The 19,953-nt window shown below is 42.8% G+C and overlaps 1 protein-coding gene and 1 long non-coding RNA gene across 3 annotated transcripts in view; one reads left to right on the top strand and one right to left on the bottom strand.

The window, feature by feature from the left end:
• Positions 1-4,584: 4,584 nt before the first annotated feature.
• LOC141923723 (uncharacterized) lies at positions 4,585-13,494 on the bottom strand. Of its 2 annotated transcripts, none has more exons than XR_012623389.1 (2): positions 13,171-13,494; positions 4,585-8,952 (listed from the first exon to the last, which is right to left on the bottom strand). It is a non-coding gene; the product is annotated as an uncharacterized LOC141923723 (long non-coding RNA). The 2 variants fall into 2 exon arrangements; XR_012623388.1 differs by lacking the exon at positions 13,171-13,494 and adding an exon at positions 9,964-10,036.
• A 665-nt stretch (positions 13,495-14,159) lies between these two features.
• The window catches only part of PKP2 (plakophilin 2), a 44,156-nt gene continuing 38,362 nt past the window's right edge, over positions 14,160-19,953 (top strand). Inside the window, exon 1 of the mRNA XM_074826260.1 lies at positions 14,160-14,494. Within this exon, the coding sequence (XP_074682361.1) occupies positions 14,281-14,494 (214 nt within the window). The 5' untranslated portion in view covers positions 14,160-14,280. The remainder of the gene's footprint in view (positions 14,495-19,953) is intronic.

Genomic DNA, 19,953 nt, shown 5'->3' with positions numbered 1-19,953 from the left:
TCTCCTGAGATAATCTATACCAAGAATACATGGAGCTTCTGGGCCAGTCACAATGGGGTGTTTTTACCACTCATTTCCAGTTAGGCTCACCTCGGCCTCCAATACAGTGAACTGTTGAGACCCCCCTGTCTCTCCTGAAATACAAATGGGTTCTGCCCCTTTAAAATTTGATGGAATTAGGGTGCATTGAGAACCAGTGTCCACTAAAGCCTTATACTGCTGGGGGTCAGACGTGCCAGGCCATCGAATCCACACGGACCAATAAACTCAATTGTCCCTGTCCTCCCCCTGGCTGGAGGCAGGGCCCCTCTAATGTTGGTCATAATATCCACTATCGACAAATGGGTTAGTGTGGTGTGCACGTGTTTCAGTCTCATCTTGGTCACTCACTCCTTGTGAATACAAATCAGAAGTTCTTCTCACAGGATCATGAGCAAAGTTGACCTTTCTGCTCTGTTTGGGCACTTGATTACTGGAAACCAGAGCAGCATTTCTCCTAAAGGAACCCCATTTTGCAGCTGTTCTTCCTTCCAACTCATGTACCCATTCTTCTAGGAGGTAGGTAGGTTTTCCATCCCACTTCCTCATGTCTTCTCCATGGTCACACAGGCGATGCCACAGCTTCCCCCGTGGTATATACCAGTTTCCTCAAGTAGAGAAACAGCTGCTCCTAATAGCCGATATCCGAGTCCATGCAGGTGGAGACTAGAACATATCCTCTTTAAATTGCTAGAATTCATGAGATAATTTCTCCACAGCTGTGATGAGGGGGTAAGAGAGACTTTCTTCATATTGTCATAGTCAGTGCGCCAATTCATTCACTGTTGGTCTCTCTTCGTCTGTCCAGTCCATTAGTGCTAATGCATTGGCATATGATGATAGTGTGCTCCATAAAAACTTCTGCCACATGGGCCAGGTGCATTGGACTTCATCTGGATCTGTGGGTAGCTGCGCATTATCTGGGTCACAGTAAACTGTCTCCTGCACGGCTAGCTCCTTCAAGTATTGAATACTTCTCTCCATAGTGGTCCACTTACTTGGATGACACACAAAATCTTCCTTGAAGGGATACCTTTCCCTCACACTTGACAGGAGTCGCCTCCAGAGACTGAGATTTTGTCTCTTTTTTCCAATTGCTTTGTCAATGCCCCCTTCCCTAGACAGGGATCCCAACTGCCTGGCCTCCCTACCCTCTAATTCCACATTACTGGCTACTGGCCCTACTATCCCAGCATCTGAGCAGCCAGGTAACAAGGTGCTCATCCAGATGGCGGCTGAAATCCTTTTGCATGTTTTGCAGCTCACTCAGGGATAAGGATCGGGTGACCATCACTGGCTCTGCCTCCTTCTCCTGTTCTTGTGATGGCCCTGGTTCATCGTCACCCTTTACACTGCGAGGGGATTTTCTTGTGTATTTCTTCTTATGTACGGGAGCAACTGACACCATCATGGGCTGGTTCTCTGGTTCAGCTGCAGCGCCTGTTGTCGGGGTTGTAGTGGCTGCAGTTTCTGTTGTGGACTTTGGAGTGGCTGCAATGTCTGTTGTTTTGTTAGCAGATTCAGAGCTCTTCTCTTCCTTTTGAGAGTGTTGAACAGTGTTTAACTGCACTTGGTAGGCATGAGCTAGGCTCCAGCATGTTGCAGTGAGTTGTGTCTCTCTGGAATTATCTGGGTGACAACATAATTTTTCCAAATATTTTACTAGTTCTTCAGGATTCTGCACCTGCTCAGGAGTGAAGTTCCAATACACCGGAGGTGCCCACTGGTCTAGGTATTTGTCAGTGCTACCCCACACCCCCAGTTACTCATAATTCTCCAACCTTGGGGTAGATTTCTAGGTGATACTCTTAAATAGTTGCTTAACCCTGAACAAAGCCTGAACCACATGCAGGAACACACTGGGTCCTAGCAGTAAGATGACCATATTAATGTCAAAATTCCAAGGATATTTGAAATTCCTGAAATTCTCAAACACAACTGTAAATAGCCCCAGGACTGACGACTGCATCACGTCATAGATCAGCATTACATAGTACAGCAAAAACAAAATCTTAATCCAACTCTCATGGGTGGTGAGCAGCAGCATGGGGACTATGTGCAGCAAATAAGGTGATAAAATCTTAAGGAGCCAAGCAATAGACATTATGACTCCATCTGTTGTTATGTCAACCCTCAGGCCCCACGTTGGGTGCCAAAAGGACTGTCGTGGTTTGAACTCAGCCAGTAGCCAACCACCACGTGGCCAGTCACTTACGCTTCCCCCCCTCCCCAGTAAAATAGGGGAGGGACAAAAAAAAGGGAGAATTCATAGGTTGAATTAAAAAAAAACAGTTTAGTGATGGTAACAAAACAACAGTAACAATAGGAAGTCCAAATGGGTAACGCACAATGTGGTTCCTCACCACCCGGCGACTGGTATGCAGCCCGTCCCCAGCAGCGATACCAACAGCACGAAGATCCCGCCTCACCAACTGGAAGCGGAAGTGAGGGAGCACCCACCTCCTTTATATACCGAGCATGACGTCACATGATATGGAATACTCCAATGGCCAATCTGGGCCCGGTCCTCCAGCTGTGCTCCCTCCCAGCCCAAGGAAAGTTAACTATCCTGGCTGAAACCAGGACAGCTATTTGATGATAAATACAACAGAAATGGCTCAAAGAATCAAGGAAATTAATAATTAGAACAAACAAATTGCCAGCAGAAGTGTTAAATCCTGGACTGGAGCTCAGGATTCAAGACCTGTGTGACTTTAGGCAAAGTGAAGCAGGAGATCTCCCAGAGATTTCTGTTCTCTCCATTTTCTAACTGGCGAGTTCAGAGTTGTCATACAGCTTTACACTGCCCTGTCTGCTGGACTGACTTACTGTGGCTATTTCTGAACTGATGGACTCCAGCATGTTTCCAACACAAACTGTGCCCTGGCCAAATCCCAGCTCATACAAGGATTCAAAGTACAGTAGCCCCACCTTTCCACTCCCCCTCCTCACACTTTGGCTTTCAGAGGAAGGAAGCGTGGCCACACAAAGCTAAACATTATACTATGCACCCATGTTATGCTGTGGCCAAATTCCAAATGATCAGGACACTGGGCAGCAACCCATTTTTGGCCCCCAGCACCAGTGCAAACAGCAATTCGTGAGAAGACACAACAACGAGCTCTATGCTGCTATATACTGCTATGGTTTTTGGAATATGTTAATAAAAAAGGGTTAAACTTCTACGCTGGTTTGGATAAAACATGTATTCCTTGGTCCCACATAGAACCGATGAATGCATAAATCTATGCTCTTTACCTCATAAATTATTTGTTCTTTGGTCTTTTGTCCATACGGAATTGCAACTGACTAAAAGCTCGATGTCTCTGGAAAACTATTTGTGGTCCTGTTCCATAGCTATGAGTAGATAAGAAATATAGAGTTTCTTCCTCTCTAGTGAACTCCCCTGGATGGAAGAATAAGAACATTAGTCTGTGCTTGTCTGTGCATACCTGTGCGTGCTCATACACAAAAGAGTTGCACCACCCATTACTAACATACTGCCATACCTCATAGCAGAACACAGCCCAGCACTGAACAATAGTTCAAAAAGCTCAGAGCAGCTCGCACAATGGGGTAGGAGAGGAAGCAGAGAAAAAAACAATCCTAGAAAGCTGATAAAACACCAGAGATCTATATAAAGAGCATTCAACTTTCTTGATCTGAAATATTGCCAAGATCTTGATTCAGAGCTGTGGAATATAACATACATCATGTGAAGACAGAGCTTTTTTTCAGACATCTCCCTATGATGGAGAAAAGAGAAGCTAAATTACTTGGGGCAGGAGGGAATAAACAAGCTGTTGGTGATGGATCCCAGTAGTGAGAGGAAAGCTAATGGAAAGTAACTCATGCATGTTTTCCAACTGTGTGCAGTTTCTACACAGACACTAATTTTCATCTTCTTTTTCATCTAAAATGGATGAATTACATGTATGTGTTTTACATATATGTATGTCTATATATTTTTAATGAAAGTCCTTAATTTTCTTCCAATACTGTGCATTCTCTTATGTGTGGGATCTTGCAAGACAGCAAGGTCCATCTCATCTGGGCTACTGCATTCTGAGTTATACTGAACTCTTTGGAGAGAGGAAGAAAGGAGAAAAAGGTATGAAGTGGCAACAGGGCCTGAGAGACTCCCAAGAGAAGTGAGGGGCAGCCTGCAAGAGGGTCCATAGCTGTACAGTTTCAGGTTACCTGCCTGCTACTGCCAGAAGATTTGACCCTGCTCCTTCATCTGCCAATCTCACAGAAAACTAACCCAGAAAACAAAAAAGAAATTTCTAGTTTGTAGCAGCAGCAAGGTAAGCCTTCTTACCCAGTGGCCAAACTACTGCTATACCCAACACAAAGTAAAAAGCAGAAGCATGTAATTGAAAATGTGAGGGAAGAAGTGGGAACCACTGTTTCAGCGGCAACCCGTGTGAGAGGTGGCATGAAATGGTACCCTGAGACAGATGCTTCCTTAGCAACCCAGAAGAGGCTGTATGGGTTTGTTCAATGACGGTTGATGGCAACGAGAAACAACCAGACCTGCAAGGATCAGAGTGAGCAGGAGGGAGATTTATTATACCTCATCTGTTTAACTACAAAAACGTCTTAAATAATTGTTCTAAACGAAACATTGATTTAATAACTGAAAGGCTTTGGTGTCCTTTCCATGTTAAAAAACAGAGTTTGGGGAAGAAATTCCAATCCTTGGCTGCATGTGATTCCAGGTCTAGTACGGAAAACTTTCAGCAGGGCTTTTAGAGAGGCTTGCAGGAGGCCTGTCAGTAACAGAAGATGTCCACAGTGATCTTCCCATTTAAATTACTTGCACTGCATTCCCAGGAAGTGGCAGACACCGCTTAACTTTATGCAGTTCCTTCTTTCAGCTAAGAGCTAGACAAAAAATGTCCTTGTCTGCTTAGACTGCTCTTCAGCTGAATATTCCAGTTTAAATTGCCTATTGAGGTACGGGCTTTTTGCAGCAGCAGGATATAAGTTATCATCAACAGCATGTCTAGGGATCAATTAACTTTCATCAGTGTCGGAAAAAGTACAACTGGAATAAGAATAGCCAGCCTGGGTTCAGATTATGGAGAGACTGACTGATTCATTTAAAAAAAAAAATCATAAACGTACTGCCAAAACCAAATGAAACAGATTCAGTGGATGCCAAGGCAATATGCATTCTTGCTGTATCTCCATTACTGCCAGTGGCTTCACATCAGGGAGATATTTGGCTGGATTACTTCAGATTTTCAGGAAGTGCTTTATCTCATTACACCACTCAGAGTTATTGTCTGGAGTTGACAAAGAGGAGTGAAATCCAGTGGCTGCTAGCACAGTATATCAGAGTAATCTAAAGTGTACAAGACAAGGAAATTCCTATAGTTACAATTTTCATTAAGCTAAAAATGAAACAGGATACTACAGAGACCAAAATGGGACTGCATACATTTCTATAATTTACCTAAAAGATTCCACAAACTGGCAAAGGAAGCAACAACATCTAAATCTTCTGTTAATATTTAAATGATACTTAACTTCAGCCACATAGCACATAGCAATGAACAACCCACTGGCACAGACAACTTCTACTGTTTAGATATAGCACCTGGATTAACATATGGCATATGCTGTGGTACTGATAAATATACATGAATTTATTATGCAACAAAGAAGCAAAGGATAGGGAGGACATAAAAGTGCTTGAGTATATTGATCAAGCCACAGCTAGAGCATGTTTGTAGAAAAATCTCCAAGTTTCATTTCATTTTGTAGATGGCTGTAGGTAGGGAACTAGCTGCCAAATACTCTGTTTTGGTGATGTTGTCAAGTTTAGTTCATGAATACATGTAAAACATTTTGCAGTCTTTGGAACAAAGCAAGCAATTCAACTTTGGATTTCTTCCATCCTTACTCTCTATAGGTAGTTCCTTTTGACCTATGGCTCTTTTTCACAAATTAAAACTGTGTGTTTACACACTTGACCTTCCTCATTAAAGCTGATGTATATTCTACAGCACCATGGACACCTTGTGACAGCACCAAAACTACAGCAGTGGTTGGATGTCCACTTGCAAATCTTAGATCTCATACAGAAGTGTCAGGCAAAATATTTAAAAGTGACTCTCAAGGCAAAGTATATACATTACCACCAATCAGGTCAAGATAAGGATAGTTAACAATAGTGACAAACTAGGAAAAACATCAGATTCAGAGAGTTTGCCAGGACTGGAAATACCATAATAATAGGAGAATTAAATTACTTTTATGTAAACTTAGATGTCACACTGGGGTGTTTTTAGACACTGTACATAAATATTTCATGGATAAACTAGTCAGGCAATTCAAAGTGGAGAGTCGGGTTTTGACTCTCTTCCCAGTGGTATTTTTGGCTCGTGTCACAATGTTCCTATCAAGGACTAACTCTGTAATAGTAACTAAAATATGTTTATATTCAACGTCCTTGCAGGAAGCGTAAGGCCAAACAAAGAATCCTCTGCACTGATGCAGTCAGAAAAGCTAACTGAACATAAAGGAATTATGAGGTGCAGAATAAGGAAGAAAACAGGAAATAATTAATATATCACCATATAAATCCAAGGTTTCTCAGCTCCTCAAATACTGTGTGCAGTTCTGGCATCCTGTTTTAAAAATGGTAGAGCTGAGCTGGAAAAGTAAAGGCTAGTAAAGATGATCTACAGTCTGAAACAATTTGCATACAAAGAGTGATTAAAAGGTTAGGACTTTTCAGCCTGAAAAAAAATTGCAGAGGAACACAATAGTGAACTGTATAATCAGTAGCACAGAGAGGATGAGTAAGAAACTCTTATTCCCTTTTTTTCATAATACCAGAAATAGATGACATCAAGTGAAACTATCATCTAGTACATTCAAAAAACACAAAAGGGAATATATCTTCTCATACCCTATAATTAAGCTGTATAACCCATTACAAAAGCCCAGTAGTGATGCAAAGACATTATTCAAATTCATGGAGGAAAATCATTAAAGACAATTAAACACAAAGGTACTGCCTCTGACTAAAGACACCCCTGAGCTGCACATTGCTGTAAGCTGCAGGAGTGCTATTCCAGCTTTGCACTGTTTTTATACTAGGCATCATGGCCACCATGGCAGCATAGTAGGCTACCTAGATCTTTGGTGAGATCCAGGACACACATTTTTCTGTTCTTATGTCACTTCCTAAACTGTGCTGGAAATGCCTAGAATATGCACTTTTTCATTGTATTACACCCACCACTGTCTATGCTAACAACAAAACCTGAAAAAGAGAAAGACTTATGAAGGTCAAAAAGTATAGGAAACAAGGTAGCCATTTATACTGCAGAACTGGTTGCATTTATTTTGAGCCAGGATCAGGTTGGACTGTATTTTTCCTGACCTGACTTAACCATGGCAAATTACTACCAAAAATGTGCCCATAAAAAGTTAATCAGTGTGACTTACCCAAAAAAACTAAAGAAAAAAAAAAAAAGAAAAAGAAAAGCCCATTGGGAAATCATTGTGTTCTTAGAGCAGCTCTCAACAGCAGTTCTTTCTGGCCAGCTGGACCTGCTGGTCTTACGCACAGATTGCTTATAAACTATTCTGGCAACTGGAGCCTCTCTGAGATTTTCCTTTCCCAAGGAAACAGACCAGCGAGCTTTGTGACTGCTTTGTGCACAAAGCTGCTAAAGAAGAGTTAAGGGTCCAACCCAAAATGAATATGCATGTAGACTTCAGTTTTCTTCCAACTTAATCTCCTGTATGTTTTAGTACATTCTGTCATTTTCTTATGGTGACTGATCTGGAGGCATTAATCTGGCATATGTGGATGAGTGTCTATTATAACAGATCTTTCATGTGTGCATCCTCAGGTTGCGGAAAAACAGTATGATATAGCAATAGCCTCCCATCATGCTTTAAATAACATATTAAAAGCAGATTAGATAGATATCAGTGATATTTTAGATATAGTTAATCCTAGTTTACAGCACGAAATGAGTAAATGTCGTCAAGTCCCTTTAGCCCTTCCTACAACTTCACTAAATGTACTAGGAAAATAAATTAGGATATTTTAATGAAACTAATAATTTTATTCTTGCCTGGAGGAGGGGTGTTGACAGCTCTTATTTAAAAACAAAAAACAAAACACAAAATCTTAGTTTTATCTCAAAAGATGCTTTGATGGGTGAAATATGACCAGTAAAAAAACCTTTCTACTAACACTAGCAAAAAGAGTGCTTTAAATTGTTGCTCTACTATTGTCCTCAATAACCACATCTCATACATCTCAGAATTAGGAGCCAAAAAATAAAAAACGGTTTTCAATTTCTGTGTTACCATATTTCTTCATGAATAGCACTTAATTCCTCCAACCCTGACTTGTATATAAAGATGAGATATCAGTCATTTGGATGTATTGTTTACTTGTACCATAAGGTGAAGACAAAAATCTCTCACATGCAGCTGCTAACAAAAGAGGGCTGATAAAATTCAGAGCCTCTAGATGATACTGCGTGCAATAACAACTCCAGTAAACACTGGTAGTGTGCTCCTGTGTCAACAGTTTAAGAGTATTTATAGCTCCACCTACATATACAACATGTTCTTTTACTACAGTGAACAAAATGCTAATGCATGGAAAAACAACCACTCCTGAGACAACTGAATAAGCACGTTACTCAAAGCAGTGATCGCAGCTTACTGAAATTAGCTCTGTTTCATTCCTTTCATTCCAAACCTTGCAAACAAGTCACATTACATTGTTGCTCTTTTTAGCATAGCATCTGATAAGACCATTTGAATATGTCTTCCTAGATCTTTCCTGGCTGTCTCCCCAGTGCCCAGATGATTCAAGAGCTGACAGATGCAGAGCACCTTTGTGCCAGTAACTGGTTATGTGCATTTCTGAGCCTAAAAAGAAGAAAGAAAGAAAGAAAGAAAGAAAGAAAGAAAAAAATCACACTTTTAAAGTATTTACACTTGATTACTAAAGAGAGAGACTAGGAATGGTAGGATAAAACAGCACACAGAAAAGAAATGAAGACAATTGCGCATGCCTTAGGAACAGGCAATTGCCCAGGGCAGCAGGAACTCAGGCAGCAAACAGTCCAAAACATGGACAGGCCATGCTGTTACTTTATCAGTGATGCAATGCAGCGTTACCAACTTTGCCCACACTTCCCTGCTGCTCAGTTTTGCCTGCTTTGCTAGCAAACCTTGAGCCAGCTGTGATAAACTGTGTAAGAAGAGAGCAGTCAAGTCAATGTTATTCCCAAAATACTAACTGGCTAGGACAGAATGAGCTTTACCACCTCCCCCCAAAACTTGCTGCCCCCCCCTCCAGTTCACAGTGTGCAGCTGGTCCTGTTGTACGCACAGGATCTGCAGGGAGACATAAAATCTAGACTAACCCTGCATCCTCTGCTCTTGAGCACTAAAAAATATCTTCCCTGTGGAGCTGTGCAACCAGACTCTTCCCTACCCACAGTGTGAAGAGGAGCCCACTAACAAGTAAAACAGGCCTGAACACCACTGGGAAATCTCCACAGAGCTGATTCATAGTCAGGCCTGTTAAAAACCTTATCTCAGTTCTCTCTGTTCCTGATGTCTTGTTCACTGTGTCAAAATCTTTTCACAGAATCACAAAGACAGACAGATGTCATTATACACAAGGGCAGTCACACATGTGACCCTGCTTTCTCTTGGAGACTGTTCTATCTACCTCATGTATCACAGTATAATCTAACCCCACAACTTGTGCTGGGCATAGCATCCAAAAAGATTCCCTGGTTGAATGCATCCCAATGTACATCTCTAGCAGATCTCTAGAAGTAGCATCCCATTTTCACCAGATCAAGCTCGGTGCGGCAGTGACAGCATGCAAAACCGCTCAACAGTCTGTGGCTCAAGCAGAGATTTTACCTGCGGGCTACAACATCAGCCAACATCAGCTGCCACCCTGGTATAGATGGGCTAAATAAACAATACCTCCAGCTGCAGGAAGAAACAAATTGATGGAAGACTGATGAAATGAATACTGCTTTATCACCCAGGTCAGGACACAAGTTAGTCCTGCCCTACTACACAACAAAAAAGCTGTATGCCTGAGGAGCCACTGTTATCTGCAGCTCTGGACTATCCCGAATTCCTGCAGCCCTTGGCTCTCTTGAGTCATAAAGCAAAGCTCATGGCCACATGGCAGTTTTGATACATTTCTCAAGTCAGGATGTTTAGTCAGCTCTAGGCTATGGCCTGGGTTTCCAAAACCAGCAGTTGCACACTCACTTCATCAAAGTGAATGAAGGTTTGTGATGTTCTAATGGGGGGGGGGGGTGGTGTATGTGTGATTTCCTTCCTCAGGCAATTTGCTGTGCCCTTGAACTCTGTCTAGTTCAGGTAGAGAGTCCCAATCACGGCTCTTAATGCTTTTATTGCCACATCTCTGTCAGACAGAGAACTGCTATCACACTCATTTTACCAATGCAAAAGTAACACTTTTCCCCTAGGTGTCTCTGAAAAAAATCTTTGTTTTAAATTATCCTACAGGACAAAACCGATGATCTTCTCTTTCTCTTCTTCCAAAAATGATGCTGGGATGAAAGGTACATAAGACAGTACGGGATACAAGTGGCTGGTGCAAAAGACAGATGGATTGAACTTCAGTTCTATCTCCTGTAGCAAATAAAATTGCAATGAAATACCAATCTCAGGTTTTTAAGCATGGAGTTAACTCCTTCCTGGGTACTCTCCAAGTCTGCTTTTGCAAGCGTTACCTTCCCAGGAGCAGTGAGAGGGAGCTGTGTCAGGGTTGCTGTTCTGGCCAGGGGACAGGCTGTGGCAGCATGGCCTCTCGCTCCTCGCTGGGGCTTCACTGGCAGGGAGGGTCGGTTCCCTGGCCCTCGGCTGGGTGCCTCAGATTAAACCAGAAGGAAGACGACAGATGTAGAAACAGTCCGGCTATTCTTGACTAACCTGCACTTGCCTGGAACACCTTCAGCCACGGGATCGGAAAAAACCAAAACACCCTGAGTGAATGGCACTTCGTTTTCCATGTGGTCCTAGAGAAACACACTGGAATAATGTGTGTATTGATGAAGCCCTTGTTGTTGACCTGTTTCGCATCTAAACTGAACACCTCATTATTCATACTTACACCTCTTTCCTCAAAGGTTCCTGCAGCTGAAAATAATCTGTTTCCAAGATACAAACCCAGCTTGTTCACGGGGGGGGGGGGGGGGGGGGGGCAAAGGGAAAGAAGACTGAAAGAACCAATGACCACAACTTTAATATAAATATTATTTGGGGGAGAATTCTGATGAATAAGGGTTACATGGTTTAGGCCAAGCACATCTGGTCAGAGTAAGAAGTAAGTCTTATAAGGAAATATCTGTTTTTCTGATCTGCTTGACTCCATCAAACACTGGACAGAAAGAAATGGTTTTGTATGTGATTCCTCATCCCTTAGTCACTATATGCATCATAATTAAATTTATTTTTCAGAAATCTAATGAGCAATCATGCATCACAAGTTGCATACATTCAGGGATAATCCCAGCTATGTTGCTTTGAATCTGCAAATGGCACCAGTAAAGTATTTCCCTCTCAGAAGACTCAGGGGTTTTTTTACAATTCAGTTGAGAAGTATTAATCCAACATAAATCAACTTCAAGGAATTTCTGTTGATGGGGCAATCAGTTACATGAGTTATTTTCTTCAGGTAAGAAAAAGCCTTAATTCATTTTTATTTCAGACCTTGGCTAAGCATTGTCTGAATTGCTGTGCAGGCAAAATTCTTTCTCTCTCCCCTCCCCCAATCCCCCAAACTTCCCAGTCAGCATTCCTAGTTACAAGAAGAGAAACCTATCTCAGAAATCTTATTAAAGATTTTAAAGCCCAGAGCAAACTGCCATTTCTTTTGCCACAGATCTCACAAGCACAAATAAATGTACATACTTCGAAAATAAAGTTAATAAAATCTAACATTTCTTCCAACAGAGGCAATGCCAATGTGCCAAGAGCTTGTAAACCTATATATGGTGTCCGAGGCATCTGAGGACACACACTGCAAGAGTATTTTCTAAATCTCAAATCCATTTCAGGTGTATTTTGTGCGTGAAGCCAAGCTGGTTTCAACTATAAAAACTATTCAGAATTCATGTTTGTGCTGGAGTTCAGGAATGGAGAAGAGTGAAAAGGAGGAGGGGAGGAAATGTTTCACATTTTTTAGACTATTTTCTAATCTCTTCAGTAGTCCTCACTCATACGTGCTGAGAATGTACTATCTATTGTTTACTAGAAGTGCTTTTGTGACTGTCTGTATGTCAGCAAAAGGGTCTAACATAGTTTACATTCCTTCCTAGCTGTGATGTGTCTTCCCCATTGTTTTTCCTGCCTTATCCTGCCCATTCTTTCACTTTTTAATCCTTCCACTTCTCTGTTACATTTTTCCCCATCTCACTGTACTTCTGCCACATACCTTCAACCTCCTCCTCTCCACAAACTCCTGCTCCTCTTTCCCAGCTGGTACCCCACAGCTTATCTCTAACCTTTCTGCCTCCATACATAACCTTTCCCCAATTATAAGGAAGGAGTGTGTCACTCCATTTCTCTTAGCCAGTGAAACTATTCTCACATACCTTACACAGCCATTAACGTGACCTCTGCTGTGATACGCCACATTAGAACAAAAGGGGATGACATAAGCCAGACCAAGTGAGCAGAAGGGCCAGACCTCCCTCCCCCTCTTAAAGAAAAAAAATAGAAGAGAGACAAAGAGTACATCAGGGCAAAAGGATTCTGGACTCCTCAGCACAGAGCTAGTTCCTCCCCTCATCCTGAGTTTTCTGAGAATAAAGAAGGTGGCCCAGTTTCTTATGTCATGGTATACCCTAAGACAAGGCTCACCCCAGTTTCTCCCCTGCCATCCTGTACCCTCAATGCTTTCTGGTGAAAAACAAGCTACACCAGCTCATTTTGAATCCCAACATGTCTCTGAAATAGCAACACATGAAGTTAAAAGCCACATTAATTTTGCTTTTAAGAAACATTAGCTTTTCTGTTAAAACACCTATATTTAGTTTGCTGGTATTTTTTTTTCTTTTTTTTTTAAATCATGCAACTCTGGATCACCTTCTTTTTCTGAAGACTGCACTTTCCTTTCCCCAAGACATTGTCCGTTCCCTTTTTCCTCCTCCTTTCAACCCGCCGTGAGTTGTTTAAACAGTAACTCCAGGCTGTGTCCTGAGATAGCGTGAGAACTTCAGCCTTCCCCTGTCTCGCTGAGCTGCATTTCAGCGCCTAACAAGCCACTCACGGCCGCGCAGGGGCAGAGCCGCTCGGGGTTTTTTCAACCTTTAATTGCGCAATTCTCTCACCACCTCTTCACAAGGGAACGGCTTCAATCCATCGCTGCAGATCCTCAGGACAGCCTGACAAAACCCCAGCCAGCAGGAAAACCTCCCAAACCAGCAGCTCTACACCCCCCGCCCCCAACACAATCCCGCCTCAAAGTTTGATCTTCACAGCAGGCACCGCTATACTTAAAGCGGTTTCGCATCTTGTAGGTTGAAACTCGCGTACAGGCGCGCGCGAAATGCAGCTAGGTGTAAAATACAGCAGTATCTTAAATACAGAACACAACGCAAAGGATCCGTAAGGGACGGTGCACAAGGACACTATATATTTATAAGTTTAAAGCGTGTGCGCGCCTTTGTTCCCGCAGGGGGTGCCCGGTCTGCCGGCGGGTGGGGGACAGGGCGGCACCGGCTGCGCCGCCCCCGCTGCCCCGGGACGCCCCGGCGGGGGGACGGGCCCTGCTGTCCCCCGGGCCGTGCAGGGCCGCGGCACCGGACCCTTCACCCCGGCGGGAAGGGAAGGGAAGGGAAGGGAAGGGAAGGGAAGGGAAGGGAAGGGAAGGGAAGGGAAGGGAAGGGAAGGGAAGGGAAGGGAAGGGGAGGGGAGGGAAGGGGAGGGGAGGGGAGGGGAGGGGAGGGGAGGGGAGGGGAGGGGAGGGGAGGGGAGGGGAGGGGAGGGGAGGGGGCGGCCCGCCCTCCCCTGCCCCGCCCCGGGCGGGGCGGAGGCGCGGGCCGTGCCTGGCACCTGCGCGGCGGGCGGGGCAGAGCCGGGGGCGGTGCTGGGCGCGGCCCGGCTCGGCCCTCGGCGACGGAGCCCCGGAGCTGGGGAGGCGGCGGCGGCGCAACAGGTTATCGGCGCGGCGCGGAGCGGCGCCCGGCTGTGCCCATGGCCGGCCGCGGGCCCGGCGCCGAGCAGGGCTACATCCGCACCGTGCTGGGCCAGCAGATCCTGGGGGAGCTGGACAGCTCCAGCCTGGCGCTGCCGTCCGAGGCCAGGCTCAAGCTCTCGGGCGGCCGGGCCGGGGAGGAGAAGGCGCTGCGGATCCACCGGCAGGTCCAGCAGACGCTGGCCAGGAAGAGCCGGGGGTCGCTGCACAACGGTGAGTGCCCGCCCTGGCGCCCCGTCCCGGCGCCCCTGGGTGCGGTCTGGTGGCGGTTTCGGCGGCGACGGCAGCACGGGAAGGGGCTGCGGGGCGGCGGCGCCCAGAGCCGAGCTGGCCCCGCGCGGCCGCGGCCGTGTCCGCGGCTTCCCCGGCGCCGGGGGTGCGGGCTGCTCGGGCAGCCGCCGTGACGGCCACTGCCCTTCACCGGGCTTGACAGAAAGTGGTGACTCTGTCGCCTCTTCCTTTTCCTTTTTCCCAACCAAGTGAGTCAGAAGTTTCTCCCTCCCCGCCGCTGTAACTCGGGCGAGTGGCGGGGGCTGGTCCCGGATCGAGCCGAAATTCTCCTAATTCAGCAACCGTTTACTGTGCTTATGTTAATACCTTAGCTTTACCCACTGGCCCTGAGTGCGAAATAAAACGGGAGGAAACGTAGGAAATGTTTTCCCTTGTTTCACCTCACATGAAAAAAAAAAAAAAATTAAAAGGAGGTTTCGAAAAGTAACTCGAGGAAAGGTGTGAATAGGGAACGTGGAATGATAATGCTACCGGACATCATTTACCCTGTTCTTTGACATGCCTTATACAAATTGACGTCAGTCAATCCTTGCTTCTGAGATCTTGTAGCCAGAAGTCCAGATCCGTCAGTAAGGTTCGTACAGTTGTGCTTTTTGCCCCAAACAGGGTCCCACAGCAGCGCCAGGCACCCACGGGGTGACTGACTGTCAGGTGCTGAGGGTTAAAGGCAAGCTGCTCGAGGGGTTTAGTGTTAACTGTTCATGGCAAAGAGACCTGTTGTTTTCAAAGTAAATTAAACAAAACCAAAACAACCCTTACCATGAAAACTTTAATCCTGTTTTTAAATAGAAAGATACGACTGACTTACACACTATATACTCTGTTGCTCAGTTGTCGTTAAAGAAGCCGTCACCTTTCATTTGCAAAAAGCTGTGAGCTGAAGGTCTTTAAATTTATAACTGTACTTCACTCATCTGTCTTGTCAGGCAGAGGAATATTTCCTTGTACTTTATCTGGTTTCTATCTAAAAATGCCTTGTGGCAAAAAATGCATACAATGCAGACACAGACCTAATCTGCTCAGAGAAATCAGGCACACAAATCGCATAAACATACACACAGCCCTGCAGTGTGCAGCTACACATGCAAGTCCTTGGCTGCCCTCATTTAAGTAAGGTTTCTAAACTTTTTAGAGTAACTTAATTTCTTTTTCTCTGGATGGAGCGCCTGGGAAAAGCCCTTGAAGTAATAGGTAATGATACAGTGTCATGAAGCTGAGATCATGTCTCTAAACCATGCGTAAACACTATGAAGAAAAAGTTTCCATCCTCCTAACTCATCTTAATTTCTCTGGAATACATTAACAGACCTGATGGATTTGGGGATATTGTCTTTGTTTGCTTTGTTTATCTAAAGGTCGAGTATTTGAGCCCTTTGCATTTTTGAGACAACAAAACTTTTAAGCTTCAGGATCAGGAGCGGCAAATGATGTCTGTTACATGTATTGTTCATGCATAAAATTAACTTTTTTCAGCTGTATTCTTGTGCCCAACTCACCATACATTTTGTAGTCCCACTGCAAAACTCAGGAAAAAGTAAATAGAACTGGAATGTATCATGTGAATTTATACATACATATATATATGTAATGTATGTGCGTATCTATATCTTAAATATACGTAATGTGAATCAAATGCCTATCGTAGTTCAACATGTTGACTTTCTTGAAAAATATAAGCATATCCCAATGTGCTTTCTATATAGGCTTGCTCAAAATTTTAGTATGCTTTGAGAAAATTTGAATTCTCATAAAAGGGTACTTTTTAAAAATATGCACTCTTTTACATGAAAATAACTCACTTTCTCTGAATTATAACAGTTTTCTAGATATATTCACCAACAGTCCTATATTGTTTGCCATTGCAGGGAAGATGATACAAAGATTTAGAAGGAGCAGGAGCAGGCCCCTGTGATATAAGTGTCCTATCTGCAGGAGTATTTCAGACTCTGTTCAGCAAGGTACTTAGCACATACCTAACCAGAGTATTCACATACATGCCTAAAATTAGCCAAGCACATAACCACTGGGTATGAAAAATCAGTGGTAGTAAAGGTCTTACCCGTATCATCTGTGCACACCCATTTTCCACTGACTACTGGAAGCTTTGAAGCTGCAAGAAGTACTCTGTCAAGCAGCAGCATTATTTCTCCTTAGAGTTTCAAATTAAAGGTGTCTGCTGAGCCTTTTTCTTTTTAAAAGAAAAAACATCTTTTTGCATCCTGCCCCCATATTGTTTGCTGTTTTATGCTCATTTCCCCCCTTTTTGAGGGTGGATTTCTTCTTTTTTATAATAGAAATTCAGGTCATCCTCAGATCCACCAGCCAAATGATTGAAGTTATGTGCTGCCTCACCTCTTCTCAAGATGTTGTCAAACATTGTTAATAGTTTTTCAAGCAGTAGTTTAACAACAACTGCAACTTTTCCAGTTTATCAGTTGCTGAACCTTTATAAATTAAAGATTATATGCCCCTAAAAATTTTGAACAACTAAAGCAGCTGTATCAAATTTCTGAATGCTATTTAAGGGTAAAACTGAACGGTAGATGGTTCAGCCTTATCGCAGAGAAATGGCATTCAGAATCATATACCTTAATGACTGCTGTTTTTCAGCTCAGATATGATGCAACACTTGAATATTTTATGTACACTTTAGGAGTCTATTAAACTTGATTCTGTTTATGAGTCCACTTGCCTCTGATCTTGTTCCATTTGGATTTTGATTGCCTTTTTAATTTCATTTGTGGTATTTCTGTTTCTTTAGTATGATCACTGGACTAAAGTCTGCTTTCCAATATATGCTTTACATCCTTACCAGTTTCATTGTAAAAAGTGAGGGCAGAATTGAGTAATATATCATACAAAACCAAAAGGCCTGATGAACTGCTGTCTGCTTAGAGATTCTTTCTCTAACACCGAGTTTTATAAACACAGTGTGTTTAGAAAAAACAAAATCAAAACTTAGTGATTTCCAAATCAACAGCAGCAGATACAAGATGGTTACAATCAGAGCCTTATTTATTCTTCGCACTTCTTCATTTCTAAAATTCTTAGTAGTATTTTTTGTTAAACTTGCTTTTAAGGTTTGGAAGAGTTTTCTATCTTCTATTTTGCAGAATTCTGACCATGTGAACTGCTTCGTAGTGGTTTTCTGTTTATATCTCTGTGGGAAAAGGAAGTAGAAAAAATTCCTTGTCAGTGACTTCCACTTTTTGTTGGTTTCATTAAATTCCTCACCTCAGCATCCTGAGCCAGAAGAAATCTTTTTCTTAAATTTCAGCACTTGTGTAAATGTACTGACCAGCACAAAGTAAAAAATGTTAGAAAAACTCCTTTGGGACCAGGCATGTGCTGACAGAGTGATGAAAGAACACGATCAAGAAGAAGTCTCTTTGATCTCTAGATTAAGTGATTCAGTAAAGTTTTTGATATGCCATTCTTAAATGTCACCATCTCAGTCCATCATGAGTGTCAGAGTATAAAAAAGGATTAAAAGATGACAGTCCAGGAACACTTAGGAGTCTCTGTTGAGGATATAATCACCCACCTGCCCTAAGCAAGAGTGGACAATGGATACTCAGCATGTGGGCTCTCAGGATGTATGAAAATATCACACTCCTGAATAGACTTCTGCATACAGGGTACAGCTACATTGATGCCTGCAGCGAGGGGTTTAAAGCCAAGACTTGACTTTAATGGTAACTGTTCAAATACAGAAGCACTGAAGGAGACTCACAACTGAGAGTTAACACTGTACATGATATAAGGGGAATTTGGTACACCTAAATCCTCAGTGGAGGATAATTGTCTTTTTCATAGTGATATATCTTAGAGATTCATCTTGTCATTGTTGGTTTTGAAAGCTGAGCAAACAGGAGATTGATCTGCCTGCAACTGTAGGCAGTGATTGCTGGGGAGGAACTTCCAAGGCCTTTGGAGATGTTGGACCTGTGACATCCAGGGGAACAAAGGAGCCTTGAGAAGAGCCTCTGTGAAGACAGATGGGATTTTTGCTCAGTCATCTATATAGTCTTCCTCCTGATAGTGTAATTATTTTTTCAGGTCTCAAAATTTTGTCATAACTGTTGTGATATCAGGTGATTTTTGTACAGCTTTTATTTTAGGTGTGGAGGAGAGCGAAGGGGTTTATTTTTCCTCCTCCACTAACCGCATCCAAAGTGTTCCTGAGCTGCTTTAGTTCATACTGTCAGGGGAGAGGGGAAGCTGTGATAAACGGTTCCACTCACTTGCCCACACATGGGTGTCTGCTGCAGTCTGAGGTGCCTGAGTTTTTGAAAATGTCCTCGTGGGTTGACAGACATGACACAGGGCCTGTAGGATACCCATCTGTTTCTTGACTGGCTGCTGGAAATCAAGTGTGGTATGCTATGGCCTCTCAAATAGTGTTTGTCCCCTATGGATGAGTATCTGATTCATATGCATATTTTCTGAACAGAGAGTTCTTCTGAGACTTCAAACGCTGAGTGTCACAGTTAGAAAATACTAATTCTAACAGTAAATGGACCCATAATATAAATTTTTTTAAAGTGGCTTTTTTTTTTCCTTTATTTTTTTAAAATCAGTGCACTGAGCATATAAGGACTGCCTAATGATTTCTGAATATGTGTAATACTGAGTAAATCTAAGAGGTGGAAAAGATATGCAGGTTTCTGTAGTATGATAAAAATAAGCTGAAGGAAGCCTCTCTGGCAGAGGCAAGTTTTGATCAGATCACCTATTCCGCATCTCATAACTAACAGAAAGATGCAGCATTTCAGTTATCGCTTTTTACTTTAGCACACTGGCTTTTCACACAAGTAAACAGCACAATGTAAAAAGACACACATTTTATGTCTGCCTGATAAATCTACAGGTAAAATACTGGCAAAATAATTTACTGATGTGGTAAGAGCAAGCGAGAAATACTGTAAATGCAAAGTGAAATTCCATAAGCTAACATACACTGTGTTTATCTCTGAAAGAGAAAAATGTTTACTGATGGGTAGTTTCACAGGGAGACTGAAGATTAAAAAAAGAGGACTGCTTGAAGATAACTGAGCGTTAACAATTTCTCATTGACTGTATTTTGCTTTTGCAGAGGGAACTGTTAGATTTGTAGTTTATCCTCCACTAGTTCATGGATAGCTATGCTGTTTTTAATTTATCCTCCTTTTTTTATTTGTTTAGTAAAGACAGAGAGTTTAGAGTTACGTAAAAAAATGCACAAAATACTTGCTCAAAGGATCTCTATGCCCTGAGTAGATAAATAACAGAATAATTTCTCACTAAGTAAACTGGACAGAAAATTCTAACTATAAAGAAACAGAAATGTATATGTATTTGTATTTAAAGACTTATTATATGAAAGTACTTTAATATGCAGC

Source organism: Strix aluco, chromosome 5 (genome assembly GCF_031877795.1).
Source record: "Strix aluco isolate bStrAlu1 chromosome 5, bStrAlu1.hap1, whole genome shotgun sequence".
Classification (NCBI taxonomy): Eukaryota; Metazoa; Chordata; class Aves; order Strigiformes; family Strigidae; genus Strix; species Strix aluco.
This window is presented reverse-complemented; position numbering and strand designations above follow the sequence as displayed.